General features: G+C 45.8%; 1 protein-coding gene across 1 annotated transcript in view; it reads left to right on the top strand.

Moving 5' to 3' along the window:
- MERTK (MER proto-oncogene, tyrosine kinase) overlaps nucleotides 1–22,107 on the top strand; it is a 112,524-nt gene extending 90,417 nt beyond the window's left edge. The window contains 6 exon segments of the mRNA XM_030311141.2: nucleotides 3,346–3,431; nucleotides 5,414–5,532; nucleotides 11,766–11,875; nucleotides 13,333–13,492; nucleotides 14,425–14,561; nucleotides 21,054–22,107. Of these exon segments, the coding sequence (XP_030167001.1) occupies nucleotides 3,346–3,431; nucleotides 5,414–5,532; nucleotides 11,766–11,875; nucleotides 13,333–13,492; nucleotides 14,425–14,561; nucleotides 21,054–21,567 (1,126 nt within the window). The 3' untranslated portion in view covers nucleotides 21,568–22,107.

The raw sequence follows: 22,107 nt of genomic DNA, 5'->3' as shown, positions 1-22,107 counted from the left end.
GGATGCTTGCATATTCCTCAGGAAGTTGCGGGCTGCCTGGAAGGTACATTTCCCAGAGAGAGAGACGTATTCGTTGGTCAAAGGCAATATGAAGAGCAGTGAGCCGTGATCACAGGCTGGAACTTCCAAGCAAGCTGAGAAGAGAGTTTGCAGCTGGGTCAGAAAGGGCCTCATAAGTCATCACAAGGAACTGCTTTTATCCCGCAAGTTGCAGAGCCACTAGTAAGAGTCTTAAGCAAATGAGGAACAAAAGCAGATTCATTCTAGAAAGTTCACTCTGGTGGCAGTGTGGAGAGAATGAATTACAACGTTGACAAAAGTAAGACGGGTGCTGACTAGGGCACTCCTGAATCCGTGCAAATGACTGGTCTAGATAAGGAAACTAGGCTCAGATACATGGCGACTTGTTGAAGTCAGATAGCTTAAAAGGGGGAAGATTGTGCTGATCTTTTCTATCACCAAGCACTGACCAGGCTGCAGTGGCAGAGCATGATAGCATGTGCCCTCCTGCCCTTCTCCAGGAAGTGCATTTCCAGGGCCTGGGGCGCACAGGATTGTGGTTTAAGTTTTATTCTTCACGTGTCAGCTGGGCACCCATAAATAGACCGTGATTGTCTGGCATTTTATCTACAGTTGTTTTCATGATTCATAAGGAGAGAGATGATTTGATGCTTCGTTTGTTAATGTTTTCAACATTGCTTTCTCATTTACCCTTGTATATATTCAATATTGTTTTTGATCAAGGAGTAAAATTGGTTTCTTCCTAAAATTTAAATTCACTTTTACTGGGAATTAAAACATAAGTTAGCTTATAAGCATGTATTGAGACTTTTTAACCAGAACCGGAGACTGAAGTTTAAGTCAGTGATGAAAAGGAACCCTAATAACCTACAAGTCACATGGGCTGTTGTTTTCTGCTTTCTGAAGCTTTTATGTCTCTAATAATGACCAATACTTATGTAATACTGTGTGCCAAAGGACACTGCAGTCACTCTTGAATTCATAAGGAAGACAGGAAGAGGAAATCAGTGCAACTCGGAAGCAGGTTCAAGGATTATCCCCTGGGGTGCCTGCATGGGTCAGTGGCATCCGACTCTGGGTTTCGGCTCAGGTCACGATCTCATGGTTCATGAGTTCCAGGCCTGTGTCGGGCTCAGTGCTGACAGCATGGAGCCTGCTTGAGATTCTCTCTTTTCTCTCTCTCTGCACCTCCCTTACTCGTTCGCTCTCTCGTTCTCAAATAAATAAATAAACATTAAAAAAAAAAAGGTATCATCCCTGGAAACCAAGACAGCCTGAAGTTAGAGTATTCAGTGGAGCTAAACCCAGTACATAGTCAAATCTGGGTGCCAGCCACATTCAGGACCATTCTGCCTCTTGCATTATTTTATTTGAACCTCACAATGGTCCCTGTGAAGGCTCCTTTCCATTGTCCACATTTACTATGTGGAAGGTTTACGGGACCTTGTTGAAAGGAGCTAGGCCTGGGCTCTCTTCTCTCTGGCCTTGGCTGTGCTCTCTTTGACTTCATTAGAATAACTTTCGGGGCAGCCGGGTGGCTCAGTCAGTTAAGAATCCAATTCCGGCTCAGGTTATGCTCTCACGATTCCTGAGTTTGAGCCCTGCTCGGACTCTGTGCTGACAGCTCGGAGCCTGGAACCTGCTTTGATTCTGTGTCTCTCTCTGTCTCTCTCTGACTACATCCCTGCTCGCACTCTCTCTCTCTCTCTCTCTCAAAAATAAATAAACATTAAAAAGAGAGAATAACTTGCATATGAATTACATCTGTGCTAATTTTCAAAAATCGAAAGGCTAGTCTCTGGCCTCTGCATCCCAGGCTCATCTGTCTTTGCCTCCGATCTTGCCCCCTTGGGGGAGGAGTTTGAAGGCAGACCCTACCCTTTCAAAGTTCTACCCGCCTCGTTGTCTGAGCAAAGGTATTAAGTGAGAGCAAAGGTGGCAGACATTTTGCAGATCTATATATTTTTTTTCTTAAATTTGCTTTAATAGGAAAATTAATGTATACAAAGCCCAGAGAATGTATAGACATTATGCTAGATGGCTCTCATCTGGGGATTTCAGTCAAAACTTATACCCTATTAAAGCAAATTCCCTAAGGCATGCCTGGCTTTGATTTTAATTGTTTTTAATTGTGGCAAAATACAACATAAAATGGTTTTTTTTTTAATGTTTATTTATTTTTGAGAGAGAGAGAGAGAGTGCACAAGTGGACGAGTGGGGGAGGGGCAGAGAGAGGGAGACAGAAGATCCAAAGCAAGCTCTGCGCTGACAGCTCAGAGCCCGATGTGGGGCTCAACTCATGAAGTTCTAGATCATGACCTGAGCCGAAGTTGGATGCTGAACCAACTGAGCCACCCAGGCGCCCCCCATCCTAACCATTTTTAAGAGTACAGCTCAGTGGCATTAAGTACATTCACATTGTTGTGCAACCATCCACACCATCCATCTCCAGAACTGTTTTCATCTTACAAAACAGAAACTCCCTACACATTAAACAACTTCCCATCTCCCCTGCCGCTCCTTGCCCCTGGCTACCACCATCCTTTCTGTCTCTAAGTTTGACTACCCTGAGTACCTCATGAGAGTGGGATCACACTGTCCTTATTCTCCTGTGACTGGCTTCTTTCGCTTAGCGTAATATAGAATTCTAGATGTCTCTCACAAGTTGGTTTAATCCCAAAATGGTACCGTGTGAAAGTTAGGAAAGTATATCCAGTTCACAAGGCATGATTGAGCAACCAGTCTTGCAAGAGAGAGACAGAGATGTGAGTTCTTTCTTTTTTTTTTTTTTCAGTTAAAAATCATTGCAACAGATGATGCATTTGACTTTCATTTTTTTAAACTAGTATACTTTCATTTTTAGAGCGTTGTAGGTTTATAGAAAATTGGGCAGAAAATACACAGAATTCCCATATGATTCTCTCTCCCTTCCCAGTCTCCCATATCCATTACATCTTGCATCCATGCATTTTTTTTTTACAACTGATATACCCATATAAGACGTTATTACCTGAAGCCCAGGGGTTACATTAGCATTCACATTCTGTGGGTTGAACATTCTGTGGGTTCTGACAAATACAGTGTCATATGTGCACCATCACAGTATCATACGGAAGTCCCCCTGCCCTAAAATTTCCTGCATGCAACCCCTTCATCCCTCCCCACCCACCCGTCCCTGATAACCACTCATCTGTTTATGATTGCTGTGGTTTGCCTTTTCCTGATTTTACTTTTAGAGGACAAAATTGCTATCACCTCCTTCCCCTTCACTGAGTAAATCATCAGTGCCCCACGTTTTTTCTGTCTTCTCTTTTAGTGGACAACTTTTTCTCAGCGAGAGATTGAGGAGTTTCTCAGCGAGGCAGCGTGCATGAAAGACTTCAACCACCCAAATGTCATCCGACTGCTAGGTACCTCAGAGAAATGCGGGATTGGGGGGCCAGTGGGGCTTGGCTAATCCACTCCACACCACAGGAGAAATCTCTGGGGCAGATAAGTTTATCATCTTGTATAACTCCACAGTAATTTATAACATCGTGTTTTTCGCCCCAAAGACACCTTACAGTTATACTTTCTGAGGCTGATGGTAAAAATGGGCTTGCATTTCCTAGACACCCCAAGGGCTCGGGAACATTTAGTGTCCACAGAGTTCTAGTTGACTGTGGATTAAAATGGGGCCCCCCAGTTACTCAAAGGCAAGACCAAAGCTTATGTTAAATTACAATGTTAGTGACTTAAGGTTATCCGTGAATCAAATACCAGTGGGGTAAAGCACTCAAAGTGGACACATTCCATAGATCATCTTTGAGAAACAATTTATTAACATTTTCAAGTACCGATTTCCTAGAATCTGTGCTGACCATTTTATGGGTCATGATTTAATAGAATTTGGTTTGTGGCCCTGTCGCTATCATATCAAGTGGTTGCTGTGTAAGTGCCGCTATTCCAAGACAGAAGAACAACCTAGAAACAATTGTATATTCTGACTTTTTTTTCTGTCCCGTGATTTGATAAGTGCTCAATAGTTGGGGGAACTTTCAAAGTTTTATTAGGATCAAAGCTACAGAGAGATGTGAAAAATAATGCTTGGATACAACATCATTTTGAAGAAACTACTGTACTCCTTTGCAGCTAGTGATTTTCACAGGCTCTGAGAACAATCGCCACTTACAATTGCACTGTGATGTACAGGAGCTTTGCAAGCCTGACTTCAGGTGACGGGCCCTAGTTCTAGCTTTTCATGATAAATGGTGTTTCCTGTGTTAACCATGAAAATTTAGAGACATGATTGGCCATCAAATTCTTTTATTTTTTTTTTATTTATTTTTGAGAGAGAGAGAGACAGAGTGTGAGCAGGAGAGGGGCAGAGAGATTTGGAAACACACAATCTGAAACAGGCTCCAGGCTCTGAGCTGTCAGCACAGAGCCCGACGCAGGTTATAACTTGTGAACTGAGAGATCATGACCTGAGCTGAAGTTGGCCACTAAACTGAGCCACCCAGGCGCCCCTCGAAATTCTTTTAATAGTTTTAAGCATTTGATTGAACTGGGCTTGTTCACCTGATAAGGTTTTTTTTTTTTTTAATTTTTTTTTTTAACGTTTATTTATTTTCGGGACAGAGAGAGACAGAGCATGAACGGAGGAGGGTCAGAGAGAGGGAGACACAGAATCCGAAACAGGCTCCAGGCTCTGAGCCGTCAGCCCAGAGAGCCCGATGCGGGGCTCGAACTCACGGACTACGAGATCGTGACCCGAGCTGAAGTCGGACGCCCAACCGACTGAGCCACCCAGGCGCCCCAAGGTTTTTAACTATTACATGAAACTAGTTTGCCCTTGAATTCTACTGCAGTTACAACCCCTCACTTAGGCTCAGTATAACAAAACTCAGTGGTTTTCTAGATGGCTACACTTGTTACAGATTAATTTTTTGAGAGCTCTCATGCAGGGTGGCACTAATCTAGGGCACCTGGGTGGCTCAGTTGGTTTGAGCGTCTGACTTGTGACTTCAGCTCAGGTCATGATCTCATGGTTTTTGAGTTTGAGCCCTGCATCAGGCTCTGTGCTGACTGAGTCTGGAGCCTGCTTTGGATTGTGTCTCCCTCTCCCTCTGCCCCTTCTCTCTCTTTCTCTCAAAAATAAATAAACATTTTTTTTAATTAAAAAATAAAAAAAGATTGGCATTAATCTGAAAGGAAAAAAATACCGAGACGTGGGCCTAGGGTGTATTCCATATTCTACTATGTAGTGAGTGTGTGAGTTATGGGTGTTTTTTTTTCTTCTTTAATCATTACCTTGAGAGCACATGGTTTCAATTTGGCCAGTGCGCCTGCAATGCTTTTCTGGTCACTGGTAACAAGGGCTCTTTGTAACCTTCTCTGGTTTTAATTTCAGGTGTATGTATAGAAATGAGCTCTCAAGGCATCCCAAAGCCCATGGTAATTTTACCCTTCATGAAGTACGGGGATCTGCATACTTACTTACTCTATTCACGACTGGAGACCAGACCCAAGGTAATTTACCCAGTCGTGTTGCCTCTCACAGTCCTCCAGGCTTCTGTGACAGGGCCTGGGGAACCTCAGCATGTAACCTTGAAAATAAAGGAGGGAGGGGGAATACATTGGCCTTTGTCAGCGCTCACTGTGCGCCCTGGATGCTGAAGTGTGGGATCTGTCCTCACAGCAGACCTGCTCAGAAGTCTTATTATTCCCATTTTACGGGAGGAAGAAGTCTGGCTTGGCACACAGTCTCCTGGCCCAAGCCTCATCACAGTGGAGCCAAGTGGGTCCCCCATGCTGACAGAGTGGCCTCTTTCTCTTAAAGTCTCCTCTTTCTGACTTGTTCACTCCTGAAATCACTGGAGGCAGGATCTGTTTCATTCCCAGAGGCAAGTTGCACTGAGCTGTTTTTCTGGACACTGAGCATGAATGTCCTCCATCTACCTTTCCATTTATCAAGGGCCCCTCCATCCTCAGGATTTGGAAAGCGTGTTGTGAATTGGTGGGCCAGCATACTTTCCTTCAATAGTGCCTGTAAGAAGGGCAGTGACCCCACAGGGCAAACCCTGCCCTGAATCCCACAGCACAGGGAAACCAGACAGAAACAGGAGCTTAGACGGAAGCACCATACCACCGCATTGCAGCCACCGGTCCTACCAGGTGATTGACCAGGGGCCACAAGAATGCTGAGTATGGGCCGTCATGGGTGAAAGCCCTGGGGGCACCTGGGTGGATCAGTTGGTTAAGCATCTCACTCTTGATTTTGGCTCAAGTCATGATCTCTTGGTTCAGGGGTTCGAGCCTGCATCAGGCTCTACACTGCACTCTCTCTCTCTCTGCCCCTCCCTTGCTCTCTTTTCCTCTCTCTCTCCCTGCAAATAAACATTTTTTTTTTTAATGGGCAAGTCCTTATCCCAAGAGACAGGCAAATCTGCAGGCATTACCATTTGTTAAATTTGGCAAGGCACTTGAAAAACAAAAACAAAACTTGAGGCCCAATTTAGGGTAAAATATTCTGGAACCTTCTTTCCTATGTCCTGCCGACACTGTGTGTTATGGATATAACACTGTGTGTTATGGATATGGAAGGTTATTTTTTCTTTTCTTTTTTCTTTTCTTGTTTTGTTCCTCCCAGGAAGATGTAAGTGGCCGAAGCAGGAGAGTGAGCCCCTTTCTTTTTCACTTCCCCTTGGTCTCATGCTCAGATTTTGTTCTCTTCCTCATGACTTCTTTTAAGTCTTCCACCCACCCAGATACTAACCAGAGTTAGGAAAATTGTAGCCACATCTCAGAGCTATTATAAATCACTGAGGTTCCTCCAAAGAAGTGAAGGGCCTAATTGAAAGTAAGGGACTCGGCATGGCTGAGCGTTTTCCTTCCCTTTTCCACCCAAAAGAACGGACACTATTATAAGAAGCCTGGAAAAGAAGGGAAAGATACCTACAATTCCCAACATCTTAGCACGTTTCATTGGCAGCTTCAGACATTCCCATCACAACTGCTTATTCTGTGCCTACGTGTTTCACAGGTTGGTGCTCACTATCTGTGCACCTATCCACACGCCATCAAAGGTGCTAACATTTCTCAAGCATACGTAGAGGCCAGCCTATATTTTGCATATATTAATGCAGTAATAGCGTAACAACCATAGGGAGTAGTTACTAATAGAATCTCCGGTGAGGAAACGGAGGCACAGATCAGACAATGGTGGAGGCTGGACTGGCCCCCAGGCTGCAGACCCCCTGTCTTCAGCTCTTCTCTGATAGCGCCATCTCCTGTGCACCCTTCCAGCAGGGCAGCAGCCTCCAGACTGTTGCCTGTGAATGGCTGCACAGCATCCTCTTGAATGGATCTTGTTCCACATGATGGGCAATTTCACTCATATTAATTTTCTGGTATGGGGATGATTTTTTCTAATAATTTTTGGAGGGATGGGATTATCATGTTGCATAAGAGTGAATTCTATAGTTTAAAATAAAAAAAGGGGGGGGGGTGCCTGGGTGGCTCGGTTGGTTGGGCATCAATTCTTGATTTTGGCTCAGATCATGATCTCAGGGTCATGAGATTAAGCCCCATGGCAGTCTCCGCACTAGGCATGTAACCTGCTTAAATTCTCTCTCTCCCACAGTGTGGAGGTTCCTCAAAAATTAAAAATAGAACTACCCTATGACCCAGCAATTGCACTACTAGATATTTATCTAAAAGATACAAAAATGCTGATTTGAAGGGGCACATGTACCCAGTGTTTATAGCAGCACTATCAATAATCGCCAAAGTATGGAAAGAGCCCAAATACCCATCGACTGATGAATGGATAAAGAAGATGTGGTATATATATACAATGTATACAATATATACTTGAGGATCAAAAGAATGAAATCTGCCATTTGCAACAATGTGGATGGAACTAGACTGTATTATGCTCAGTGACATAAGTCAGTGAGAGAGATAAATATCATATGATTTCATTCATTTGTGGATTTAAGAAATAAAACAGATGAACGTAGGGGAAGGGAAGGAAAAATAGATAAAAAGAGACAGGGAGGCAAACCATAAGAGACTCTTAAATACAGAGAACAAACTGAGGGTTGCTGGAGGGGAGGTGGGGGGATGGGCTAAATGTGTGATGGGCATTAAGGAGGGCACCTGTTGAGATGAGCCCTGGGTGTTATATGTAAGCGATGAATCACTAAATTCTATTCCTGGAATTATTATTACACTATATGTTAGCTATCTTGGATTTAAATAAAATTCAAGGGGCGCCTGGGTGGCGCAGTCGGTTGAGCGTCCGACTTCAGCCAGGTCACGATCTCGCGGTCCGTGAGTTCGAGCCCCGCGTCGGGCTCTGGGCTGATGGCTCAGAGCCTGGAGCCTGTTTCCGATTCTGTGTCTCCCTCTCTCTCTGCCCTCCCCGGTTCATGCTCTGTCTCTCTCTGTCCCCAAAAATAATAAACGTTAAAAAAAAAAAATTTAAAAAAAAAAAATAAGAGTCTCCCTTTCTCTCTGCCCCTCTGTTCACCTCTCATATTACCCTAAGTGCTCGCTCTCTCTCCTCTCTCTCTCTCTCTCTCTCTCAGTGTGCGCGCGCGCGTGCGCGCTCTTCCCCCGCCTCCCCCCAAAAAGTAAAATACACTGGGCTGTTTGATGGCCAAATATCATCTGTCTTTACTTGTGAAGTTTAACTCGCTTCCCCTTTGGGTCCCTTTGCAAATGTAACCTCTTACTGGATTTTCTTTCCTTGAATTGTTAGAGCAGATAGAGACCATTTATAATCTTTATAATTTTTTTTTTTAATTATCATACAGTATTATAGACTCTTTTTCCATTTTGGTATGCAGTTCTATCGGTTTTTAACACATGAATATATCCATCTTCACAGTCAGGATACAGAACAGCTTCATCACCCAAAACACCTCCTCCTGCTACCCCTTTTGTAGTGATGCTGTGCCCCCATGGCTAATTCCGGGTAGCCATTCGTCTGTTCTCCATTACTATAGTTTTGTCTTTTTGAAAATGTTCTATGAATGGAATCATACAGTTTGGAACCCAGTTAGAAAATGAACAAGGGGCACCTGGGTGGCTCAGTCGGTTAATCGTCCGGCTCCTGATTTCAGCTCAGGTCATGATCTCACTGTGAGAGCGAGCCCTGAGTTGGGCTCTGCACTGACAGCGAGGAACCTGCTTGGGATTCTCTCTCCCTCTCTCTCTGCCCCTCCCCCACTCATGCTTGCTCACATGCTCTCTCTCATTCTCTCAAAATAAATAAATAAATAAATATTTACAAAATAAATAAAATAAAATAGGGGTGCCTGCATGGCTCAGTCAGTTAAGCATTTGACTCTTGATTTTGGCTCAGGTCATGATCTCAGGGTTTGTGTAATCGAGCCCCATGTGGGGATTCTTTCTCTCCCTCTCTCTCTGCCCCTCCCCCACTTGCGTGTGCACACTCTCCCTGTTCCAACAATAAACTAAATAATTAATTAATAAGCAAAAGCCTCTGACACTCACCAAAGAGGATATAAAGATGGCAAATAACCACAAGAAAAGATGCTCAACATCATTAATCATTTAGAGACCTGTAAATAAAGCCATGATAAGGTATCACTATCCACCTATCAGAGCAGCTTACAACCAAATCAAACCCAACCAAAAAACTAATACCACGTGCTAACAAGAATGCAGCACAGAGCCTCACACAGGGCTCAAACTCACAGACTGAGATTATGACCTGAGCCAAAGTCGGACGCTTAACTGACCTGAGCCACCCAGGCGCCCCTGTTTACACTTTTTTTGTTTACATTTTTGTAACAACTCAGTATGTAAGAGTAAAGAATGATTAAAGCATATTATTATATATACAGAATGTGATTAACACGTATCTTTGCCGGGAACATATAAACCATGGAATCATTAAAAATTCAGTGTCTTCGTGAATACCACTTTGGAAACTCATGTTCCATAGAGAATAACCATGACAAATCCAAAGCTTTGGGGAGGCTATGTCATGGATGGACCCATTCATGACTGCCAGGAGCTTGTGGTTTTCTTCAGGGCCCTGACTGTGCTAAGACATTATTTATAGCATAGAAGTCTTCATCGGTCATCACCCCTCATCGTGAATTCCATCGTGGCAGGGTTTCTAACATAGCCATGCAGTCTGATTTTTACAGGATAGACTATTGAAACTTACAGGACGGCTCTAGAGAAACAAAAATGAAAAGCCCCAAATACTTTCTTGTGGTCCTTGGTGCTATGATACGAGGCAAAGACTATCCTAATTTCTGTCTGGAAGAAAAGTATCTTTCCAGACATTTCAAGGTAAGATGATAGCATATGGGTGCATAATTGGAAACAGTCCTTGTAAGTGGGCTTTTTGTCCCTCCCCCACTGAAAGCAGACCACCCCTCTTTTCCCCTCTTTTCCTGGCACAGGTGCTCTGCCCCACTGCCATTTCCAAAGGACACAAGAATCCCATTTATCTCATAACTTGCAAAAAGAATGTTATCACTGTCAATATTGTATTTTATTTATTATTTTATTATTTATTATTGTTTTATTTATTTTAGACAGGGGTGTGGAGTGTGAGCAGGGAAGAGGGGCAGAGGAAGAGAGAGAGAGAAAATCTCTAGCAGGCTCCATGGTCAACATGGAGCCCGACTTGGGACTTGATCTCATGACCATGAGATCATGACCTGAGCCGAAATCAAGAGTCGGGCACTTAACCAACTGAGCCACCCAGGTGTCCCTCACTGTGAATATTTTTAAAGACAGAAAGAATGTGAAATTTTGCCAAGAAGTTTTTTTTTTTTTTTTTTAATTTTTTTTTTTTTTCAACGTTTATTTATTTTTGGGACAGAGAGAGACAGAGCATGAACGGGGGAGGGGCAGAGAGAGAGGGAGACACAGAACTGGAAACAGGCTCCAGGCTCTGAGTCATCAGCCCAGAGCCCGATGCGGGGCTTGAACTCACGGACCGCGAGATCGTGACCTGGCTGAAGTCGGACGCTTAACCGACTGCGCCACCCAGGCGCCCGCCAAGAAGTTTTATAGTTTGTTGTTGTGTGTTATTCCTTTTTTAAAAACCGTTTTTTAAATCTTGTTAATGTTTATTTATTTTTGAGAGAGAGATAGTGTGAGTTGGGGAGGGGCAGAGAGAGAGGGGGACAGAAGATCCAAAGCCAGAGCAGGCCATGCTGACAGCAGAGAGCCCCATGCGGGTTCAAACTCATGAACGGTGAGATCATGAACTAAGCCAAAATTGGACCACTTAGTGCTAAGATTATAACCTGAGCCAAAGTTGGATGCTTAACTGACTGAGCCATCTAGGCGCCCCTTAAACACTATTTGTGAAAAAAAATGATGTGGAAATTAAAGGTGTGTTTCCTTGCTTCAGGGCCCAGCTTTTAAGAATATAAACACTGGGGTGCCTGGGTGGCTCAGTCGGTTTGGGCGTCCGACTTCAGCTCAGGTCACGATCTCGCGGTCCGTGAGTTCAAAGCCCCACGTCGGGCTCTGTGCTGACAGCTCAGAGCCTGGAGCCTGTTTCAGATTCTGTGTCTCCCTCTCTCTGACCCTCCCCCGTTCATGCTCTCTCTCTGTCTCAAAAATAAATAAACGTTAAAAAATAAAAGAAAAAAAAAAAGAAATATAAACACTATTTTCCCACTTCCGGTGGAAAGAACTCTCCAAGTTTTCCTTTTATAAAAAGACTTTGTCTTCTTGTTTCTTCCCCCTTCCCCCACACCCAGCACATTCCGCTGCAGACACTACTGAAGTTCATGGTGGACATTGCCCAGGGGATGGAGTATCTGAGCAACAGGAATTTTCTTCATCGAGATTTAGCTGCTCGAAATTGCATGTAAGAGCCCTGGTCTGACTTGGAAGGGGTTAGACCTCATCATGTTAGACATTTGGGGGGACAGGGTAGGAATACGGAGTGGCCTGTTGCTATGAAAATATGGAGGAAGGGCAGATTTGGGAGGGGAGCGTGTGGCTGGCTCTAGAGATGGGATTTCTATGGCTCTGCTGTAAAACTGGGTCTTTTCACAATTTCTGCTCCCAAGAGTCTGGTTGACTTCCAAGACTTTCCTCTGTGACTCCTTTTTTATTTTCGCACTCTCAGCTTGGAGTGGGTGCTACTTCTGATCTTTGTGATCCTTCCCCCTTGCCATCGGCTAGTTTTGGACCCAGAGTTATATGTAAGTCAGCTAATCCTGGAGACAGTAAGGAAATGATAAAGGTTTTGCCCCTCAAGTTTCATGATGCCTCCTTGTGCATATGTACTGTGAACCCACACCAAAGCTTTCCTTTGCAGCAGACAAGGACTTCTATGAAAACTCTGAACTCAAGTTCCTCTATCTCTTCATCCTGCTTCAGCAGAGTCGTTATATGCTGTAAATCTTCAAGAATAATAACTAGTTCTTGATTTTAAGTTATTATTGCAAAATGAGAGAGTGTTCCTTAAATGTATTGCTGTTATTTGTTTTTCTGGGCTGCAGAAGGGGCCCCCTCACTCCTTACCTAGCCTCCCACCGGCCCCCTACCACCTGCACCTCATTTTTGAAAACCCAGAAGGGGCTTGTTTGTATTTCTTGTTTAAGTAATTTTTTCTGCCATGGAGGGAAAATCATGAAAAGCTCTCTTTGCCCTTCCTATTTCCTTCATGTTTTTCCCATCAGGTGAGGTGGTCAGCTGTCGTCTTTGCCTGAGACTGAGAGATTTCCCAGGACATGGGACTCGTCAGTTTTAAAAGTCAGTGCCGGGCAGACAGGAACAAGGCAGTTACCCCACCTCCAGACCACTCATCTCTCCCCCTCTTTCTCCTTCCTCTTGTCTAGGATCTGCCTTAACAGCTTGGGCTCTAAATGCAATTGCATCCCTTTCTACATGCAGTTAATTCCTCAAGTACCACCTGGCTACCTTAGCAGGAAGTCCAGGGTCCCCCTCTTAGAGCTTGTACTTCCCCAACTCCCTCAAAGTGGCAGGAGCAGTGCTGCCTCCAGCAGGACGGCCAGTGGGCACTGGAGGAGTCCCCCTGAGGGCCCTGGGTTTGGGCTGCTGCTCTCTCTCTCCTCCTGTGCACCATCTGTTCCCTGCACATGGCTCCACCCTCTGTGCACAGATCCCCACACGGACCGCGGGGGGTGCAAGGTCATAACTCTTCTGACGCCCCCATCACTGGCTCTGCCATTGGTCCCAGAGCAGGACCCTCACAAGCTGATGGGGTCTTTCAGTTCCTTATCATAAATGTTTCAGCTGCATCCGGTTTAGGCTTTGCCTCGGAGGTCGCTGAAGGCACGAACTCGCTCTCTGTAGGTTACGAGATGATATGACCGTCTGTGTCGCGGACTTTGGCCTTTCTAAGAAGATTTACAGCGGCGATTACTACCGCCAAGGCCGCATCGCCAAGATGCCTGTGAAATGGATTGCCATAGAGAGTCTGGCAGACCGAGTCTACACAAGTAAAAGTGACGTGGTACGTACAGAGTTTTGACGTGGAGTCCCACGTGGCAAAGATGGAAGGGTCACGGAAAGGAATGACTTACAACAGTTTTGCAAGACATTTTACTTCTGATTAACCGAGGATTGGGAGCATGGTCACACCTCCTATTTACTGCTAGATGCTCTTCCTTAACTGGAACACTAGATTCCGGTGAAGCAGCTTGACCTTCAGAAGATCTGTCTTTGCCCAGGCCTTTCATTTATTCCCATCTTTTTTTTTTTTTTTTTTTTTTTTTTTGTGCTACAATATAGTGACCTACTGACCACCACGAAGATATGTCATATCCACATTAAATTGAATGGGTTCATCCAGTGGCTCTTTGGAAGCAAAAGGTGCTGTGTACAGGCACCTGGGTGGCTCAGTCGGTTAAGCGTCCGACAGTGACTTGGGTCAAGATCTCACGGTTCCAGAGTTCAGGCCCCGCATCGGGTTTTGTGCTGACGCCTCGGAACCTGGAGCCTGCTTCAGATTCTGTGTCTTCCTCCCTCCCTCTCTCTGTCCCTCCCCTGCTCGTGCTCTGTCTCAAAAATAAACATTAAAAATTTTCAAAATAAATAAATAAAAGGTGCTATGTAATTATACCCTTCCCCAGAGACTGGGAAGAGAAGACACCTGACAACAGCAGTGGAACAGAGCATTACAGAGAGAGAGAGAGAGAGAAAGAGAGAGAGAGAAAGAGAGAAGGCTCTATCTGCCTTTGTCACAACAGCTTTTATACAACTGGGCAAGCGTGGCTCTCTGACCCCCTGGTTCTTGCCGCGTCGGGAGAGCAGCATATCCCTGGCATAATTGTCAGCTTTGTGCACCACCATCGGGCTTTAAGGAAATGACCTTTCTAAATGAAAAAGTCCATTCAGCCTCTCTGAAAAGACTTGCATCCTAACTTGTTGTTGCTTTGTTCTCAGTGGGCATTTGGCGTGACCATGTGGGAAATAGCAACACGGGGAATGACTCCGTACCCCGGCGTCCAGAACCACGAAATGTATGACTACCTGCTCCACGGCCACAGGCTGAAGCAGCCCGAGGACTGCCTGGCCGAACTGTAAGTGAGCTTCTTGGTGACGCGGGGCACTCTGCACGGGCCGCTCGGCTGGCTCTGCGAAGCCCGGGGAGCCGGTGTGTGCGCCTCTCCAGGGAGCCTGCACGTGCCCTGAGGTCCATAAGCACCAGTAGGAGATCTGTCCTGTAGACCAGTAGGTTGACTCTGTAGTGCATGAGGGCACCTGTGTGATTACCTGCCCTCTCACAGCGGCAGTTTCCCTTCTGTGCAGCATTTCCGACAAACCCCATTGTTTGTGACATTGATTGTGACTGACCACAATCGTATCTCCAGTCAGGAAATCTGGAAGCCTGAGCCCGTGACACTGAGGTCAGCCTGGTCCTCGGACTTGCTGGGGAGATAGTCTAGCAAAGAGATTCCTCAGCGCTGTGCCCAGAGATCGCGATTCTGTTGGTACAGAGCGGGCCCAGAAATGCATGTTTTAAAAAACCAACCCTGTGAAATGGGGCGCCTGGGTGGCCTGGTCGGCTAAGCATCCAACTTGGCTCAGGTCACGATCTCGAGGCTCGTGAGTTCGAGCCCCGCATCCGGGCTCTGCGCTGACAGCTCAGAGCCTGGAGCCTGCTTCGGATTCTGTGTCTCCCTGTCTCTCTGCCCCTTGCCCACTCACGCTCTGTCCCTCAAAAATGAATAATCGTTAAAAAAAAAATCTTTTTAAATAAATAAAATAAAACCTGCCCTGGGAAACTGTGCTCCTGAGGGGCCCCAGCTCCAACGTGTGGGACCACAGCGCACATCTATCCTGACAGGCCCTCTCTCTTCAGGGTGGGCACTATGGGAAGAGGCCCAGGAGTTGCAGTCAGAGACAGGCCTCCGCCTCCCAACCAGCCATGTGTGTGGCCATCACAACTGACTTGACCTCCCTGTGCCTTATTATCCGCCACAAAAAAAAAAAAAAAAGTAGAGTCACATATTCTTCGGAGAGGGATTGGGAAGAAAAGTTGCAGAAGGTAATGGGTGGCATGCTTAGCCTGCGGGAGTGTCTCATCATGGTACCCATTATTAGTAGCATCATTGGTGGCTTGAACCTTCCTGATGTGGAGTCTCCTCCCAACACAACAGGGGTCACGGGCCTAGAGAGGGCACTTTCACCGTGGTTAGCAAGAACGTTTCGGGACCACAGGCATGCACGTTGCTGTGTCACGGGACACCACGATGGGCCACTGACGTGAGGAGGCACGTGTTGGATGCCTCCCGGGGCCCCTTCCCCTCCCCCCTCCCCGGTCCCCTCCCCCTCCACATGCATATGCTCTGGCCCTGCTTCCTCAACACGGGTGACAGGGCCCAGGCCAGTCTGCATGCAGGCCTCCTAGATCCCATCCAAGCCAAACAGAAGGAAACTTTGTTGATCCCTCACCCTGCTTTGTGGGGGTGGCGGTGGTTGTCATTGTGGCTGTAAGTATATAACATTAAGAACAGACACAAAAAAACATCAGCCCTTGAGAAATACCACGAAATCCTAATTAAATTACATTTGGGGTTTCATGGTAGTTTTTAAAGGGAGCACGTTAACGAAACGTTTGCTTCTGAAAATGAGGAAGCAGTCTCAGCCAAACAATATTGAATGAAGAGTTTTGTCGCCGTGTCTTTCTTCGCTTCGCTTGTGCTCCCAAAGAAGTTGGTATTTGCAGTGATTATCTGGGGTCTTAGCAAGGTCTAAGCTGCTGTCACATGGTGGTTTTGAGAGATTTCACGTAGAGCCAAATGGGGAATGCTGAGCCGCTTTTCTGTAAGAACTTTTTTTTAATGTTTATTTACTTTTGAAAGAGAGAGAGAGAGAGAGAGAGAGAGAGAGTGCAAGTGGGGGAGGGGCAAGGAGAGGAGGACAGAGGCTCCAAAGCAGGCTCTGTGCTGACGGCAGCGAGCCCAATGTGGGGCTTGAGCTCACGAACCGCGAGATCATGACCCGAGCCGAAATCAGACACTCGACCCACTGAGCCACCCAGGCGCCCCTTCTGTGAGAGCTTTTAGGGGAAAGAGCCTTAGACGCTGCATGTCGGGGAAGTCAGGCAAAGCAGATGACTCCATGGTCCCCATGCTGCAGGCTTGTGGGGTTTCTGGTGGACCTTCTTGCCACGTCCCCTCTTGCATCTGATGCTGGAGAACAGTGTCTCCCAAAGAGGCCTCTGTGTTTACATATCTGCACGTTTTCTTTTAAAAATGAACAGATACCTCTGAGCTTCTCCATGTTTGCTGCCTAACCTTAGTTGAGATGAGCTCACTCCTGTGTTTAGTCGCCCATTGGTCTTTTTAAACTCAACTCCGAGTAGGATAACAATGTAGATAACAATGTAAATAACAGAGGGCACTTTGCACTCTCTAATCCTGCCCCGTGAAGACCACCTCTTCCCACAGTGTCACCCCCACCTGTGAATGACTAAGCCCTGCTCCCCAGTCGCCTACATGGGACATTTCCTTAGCTGAGCTCATGGCCTCCCAGCGGCAGCCCTCAGGGCACCCCCCTACCAGCTGACCAGTTTGGTTCATGGCACTTACACTGATTCCCCTCGTCTTCCAGAGTGACACCTGGGAGCCACCTTGTTCTTTCTTTATCCTACCAATATCCTTCAGAGCCCCCCTCCATTCCTACCCCTCACACCATCAAACCATGGAAGACCAGAGCTGGCCAGCGGCTGGGGCCACCTACTTCCACTTTCCCTTCACACATGTGGACACAGAGGCCCAGTGACATCCCAGTGCATTTAAGTGATGAGCGGGTGAGGGTCATTGTTGTTTCCCATGGAATCGCACAGGCCCTTTTGTCTCCTGTCTCGTTTTTCTCCTTACCCCCAGGCTCCTACCACATCCTTTGGGTGGCAACCAAAGCCATCTTTCTGAAATTAGTCTGATCATGGGATGCCCTAAAGATCATCGTTCTGTGTACCCCATTGCCCATAGGGCAAAAACGGACCCATGACAGGCAGGGTGGCTGAATGGTTAAGAACATGATCAGTGGTGCTAGATACTCCTTGAGTTGGGCCACAGCCTCACCCTCAACCTGGGGCCAAATATCACCCTCTTAGTGTCCTCGTTTTAAAATGGGGATATTAGTACCTGCGTGGTAGGGTCATGCTGGTTGAGCAAGCTAATATCTATACAGGTACTTCACAGGATGGCCATAGGGTACAGAACAGAAACAAAAGGTCGGCAATTATTATTTTTACTGAAGCAGGTTGTCATGGACAAGAACAGGGGCCCTGGGGTTGGGCAGACTTGAAGCTGCCACTGACAGTGTGACTTCAATGAGTCCCTCTCCTCTCCAAGCCTCTGTAGCCCCATATGTGAGTGGGAATGCACTTCTCCACAGAGCTGCTATTGATCGAGCAACATCAGAGGGTCGCGGCCCATTAGCCTTACACACAGCCGGCACTTGCTGAGGTGTCATCCACGTCAGCAGCCCTGAAGCTGTGGCCACCCAGCATCAGGGGCTGTCACTGCCCGAGGCTCACCTGCCGCTGTCACAGCACTGCCTCATCCTGTCCACACCTGACCACCCCGACCCCCACCTCCCAGGGCCTGGAATGACAGCAGGTGAAGAGCCGGCCCTGACTTGTACCTGCCGCTCATCTATCTCCTCCAAGGACCCCGGCTCACACCCACCTTCTCCCTCTCAGAAACCCTGCTTTACTTCCCGATCAGTCAGTCCCTCCGCTTCTACCTGAGGCAGCCTAGGCCCTGAGCAGGAGAGAGATGGGAGAGATGGGGGTTGGCTGGCTGAGCTAGGATCAGACTGTGGCTCAGTGCTGTAGAGACACGTGCTGCTTAGGAGACTCCTGCCTTCCGAGCATCATTTCCCTGAGCAGACTGGAAACGCCGTACTCAGCTTCAGAGCCAGGGACAAAGCAGGTGCTTGACACATATGATGAATTCAAGCATTTATAAATTTAACGAATTTGCATGATTGCATCTTTTTAAACTCCTTTTTTAAATAGTGGTACAATTCACATAACGTAACCATGTGTAAGTGTGCAGTTCAGTAGGGTTAAGGGTATTCACGTTGTTGTGTCCATCTCTCCAAGCCTCTTCTCATCTGATGAAACGGAAAATCTGTACCCATGAAACAACTCCCCCTTCTCCCCTGCTTCAGCCCCTGGCAACCGATAGGAGTATCTCTTTTATAAAATCTCAACCGAAAAACAAAAGGGACCGTTTACAAAGGCAACTACCAAACTATTTTTTCTTTCTGTCCACAAAATTTAAATTACTAAACATCACAGTCCCTGTTACTCTCCAGGCCAAGGCTCTCTCTCTTGCTCCTTTCCTTGGTCCACTCATACAGCATTGCCCTTTTAGGGGAGCAGCTTAGACCATATACATGCTCACATGACTGTAAAAGTCATAGTCCTATTTTTAGGTATTTCACAAAGTACTGAAAGTAATAATAATAATAAGTTTCAAAGTGACAATGTTACTTTGCCACATGAAAAAATGATAGATTATTGAAATGCTTTCTCCTAAGACCTGGAATAAATGAAAATAAATTAACACAGCGCCTTGGTGAAGTAATGGAAAGGAGAGTATGTCTCCATGGACAGAATTCCTCCAAGCTCATCTCAGAGTGTCAACAATCAAGGCTTTGTGGGGGGGAAAAAAGGAAGTCGTGCAAATTGATTTATACCATAAAAACCTCAAAAATGGAAAGAAAAACTGTTTGCCTTGTCTAAGTGACCATCTACTGAAGGTAAAACAGGGAGAGTATAAAGCACTCCTCAGTCTGAGGATCCAAGTGAGGATCGGGATTATCAGAGGAATGTGCCCCTGCTGTGACCTTACTGTTCTGTGTTCAGAGCCGGCCCTTGATGGAGGCTGAAAAAGCAAACAAATGAAAGATGATGTTATATGCCTACATAAATGAGATCTGGACGTGTCTGTGAAGTACCACAAGCCAGCAGAATTAGTCAAAGGATCTATATTATGTGTTCAGTGTAAATATGGGAATTGCATTTTTTTATTTTTTTAATGTTGATTTCGTTTTTTAACTTTGAATGGTTATTTTTGAGAGAGAGAGAGACAGAGCGCCAGCGGGGGAGGGGCAGAGAGAGAGAGAGGGAGACACAGAATCCAAAGCAGGGTCCGGGCTCCGAGGCGTCAGCACAGACCCCAACGTGGGGCCTGAACCTATGAGCCGAGAGATCATGGCCTGAGCTGAAGTCGGACACTTAATCGACTGAGCCACCCAGGTGCCCCAGTGTTTGTTTATTTTTGAGAGAGAGAGAACACAAGCAGGGGAGGGGCAGAGACAGAAGGAGACACAGAATCTGAAGCAGGCTCCAGGCTCTGAGCTGTCAGCATAGAGCCCGACGTGGGGCTTGAACCTATGAGCCAAGAGATCATGACCTGAGCCGAAGTCAGATGCTTAACCAACTGAGCCACCCAGGCACCCTGGGAATTACATATTTATGTTCACAACATCGCATCAACTACATGTGTCAGATGATTTAAATTTGGGTTGTTTTCTTATCTAGTGATGTGAATATGAATTTCTCAAAACAGGAAAGAATCAAAATGAAATGATGGTATAACGCCCTCTTCGTCTCCGGCCAGTGGTCCCTCATTCAGTCATCTCTTTGTTTTGTTGTGCTCATGTAAATGTCCCTCCACTGTAATTCTTAGTTATATCAGACACTGGAAATGAAAAAACCAGAGAGTTGTCTGTACAGAACACAACAGAGGGGTCATGAGCACCTGGGGATAGGAGTTGTCCAGCTGGAGGCTGGTCCCCATACTGCCCCTGCTGCCCACAGAGCCATGGCATCTGTAACATCCCTGAGTCCATTCTCATTTTTATTGCAAAGCAACAATGACAGGGCTGTCGAGAAGACTAAATATAGTGATACACAACACTGAGCCCCGTGAGGCACACATCCTTCACCTTCCCCCTTCCTCACCCCCTGGCCTCTTTAGCCCTTGCCCCAGGGCCCTTCTAACTCACTCCTCCTGGTTACAAACCCAATCTGATGGTATGGAACTGGGGTCAGCACGCTCTTTCTGTAAAGTGCCAAATAAATACCTTCAGTTTTGCAGGCCATATGGTTTTTGTAGCAACTACACAACTCTGCCACTGCAGCAGAAGCAGCTATAGACAATATGTAAATAAATAAAGGTAGCTGTGTTCCCGTAAAACCTTATTTACAAAGCAGACAGTGGGCTGGACTTGGCCCATGGGCCATATAGTTTGCCAACCTCTAGAGTGAAGGAAAGACCTGAAATACTCCTACTTTGCAAAGTTCGATATAATTGCCATGAATGTCCTGTATTCCTGGAGCCAGAGAATCACTTATTACATACCCATGGAATATTTATAAACATTGAACAAATACTATGCCACAAGGAAAACCTCAGTGATTTCCCAAAAGTGGAATTCGTGTGGATTAAGATGTGACAAAACCAAAGAATAGGTGAAAACACTGTGTGGATTGTCCTAAGCGCTGTGGGTGCTGGGCCAGGAAACAACTCACTCTTCTGTACTTGTAGGTATGAAATAATGCATTCTTGCTGGAGAGCTGAGCCCTTGGACCGACCGACCTTTTCTGTGCTGAGGCTGCAGCTAGAAAAACTCTTGGAGAGTTTGCCTGAAGTTCAGGACAAAGCTGATGTCATTTACATCAACACACAGTTTCCCGAGAGCTGCGAGGACCCCGGAGAGGGCCCCGCACTTGCTCAGCTAGACATGAACATTGATCTTGACTCTATCATTGGCTCTTGTACTCCCAGCGCTGCTATCAGTGTGGTCACAGCAGAAATTCATGACAGCAAGCCTCAGGAAGAAAGGTACATCCTGAATGGGGGCAGTGAGGAGTGGGGAGATTTGGCTTCTGCCGCCCCGGCATCAGGGACGGCGGAAAAAGACTGTGTTTTACCAGAGGACAAACTTGTAAAAAATGGAGTCTCCTGGTCCCATTCCAGCCCCTTGCCCTTGGGGAGCCCATCACCAGATGGACTTTTATTTGCCGACGACTCCTCAGAAGACTCAGAAGTCCTCATATGAGGAAACCTGAGAGACATTCCCAACTCAAGGAAAGTCTTCTGCTTTAGGAGGATCTCTGTACACTCCATGTTTTTAGAATTTGTCTTCCTTACCAATCCAATGCCATGGCCCCAAAGCACCAGATGAATGTAAGTCATCATTAAAAATACATAATATATATTTATTTAAAGAGAAATACACTTATATGTATATGATGGAAAGAGACAAAGATCTATTTTAATAAAAGATGACTTATTTCATGCGCTTACCTTGCAGATCAAAGATTTAAGCTTTAACAGCCTCATCTCTAGCGCTGTTCCTTGATGTTAACATTTGCACAGAGTCAGGGTTTTTTTTTAAAGTTCTTTTCTTTTTCATGACTATTAAGTGTAAAAATATTTGTAAAATGGAATGCTGTATTTGGCTTTGCTTCTGGTCTTATGAAAAATCTGATATTCTTACATGAATCATCTATTTGATAAGAATGATTTATTTAATGTTTAAAGTTTTATAACTAAGTAATTCTTTGATGTGATTTCCTAATAAAATTTGAATGAGGAA

This window comes from Lynx canadensis, chromosome A3, assembly GCF_007474595.2.
Source record: "Lynx canadensis isolate LIC74 chromosome A3, mLynCan4.pri.v2, whole genome shotgun sequence".
NCBI lineage: Eukaryota > Metazoa > Chordata > Mammalia > Carnivora > Felidae > Lynx > Lynx canadensis.
Note: the sequence above shows the minus strand (reverse complement) of the source record. Positions and strands in the feature narration are given on the sequence as shown.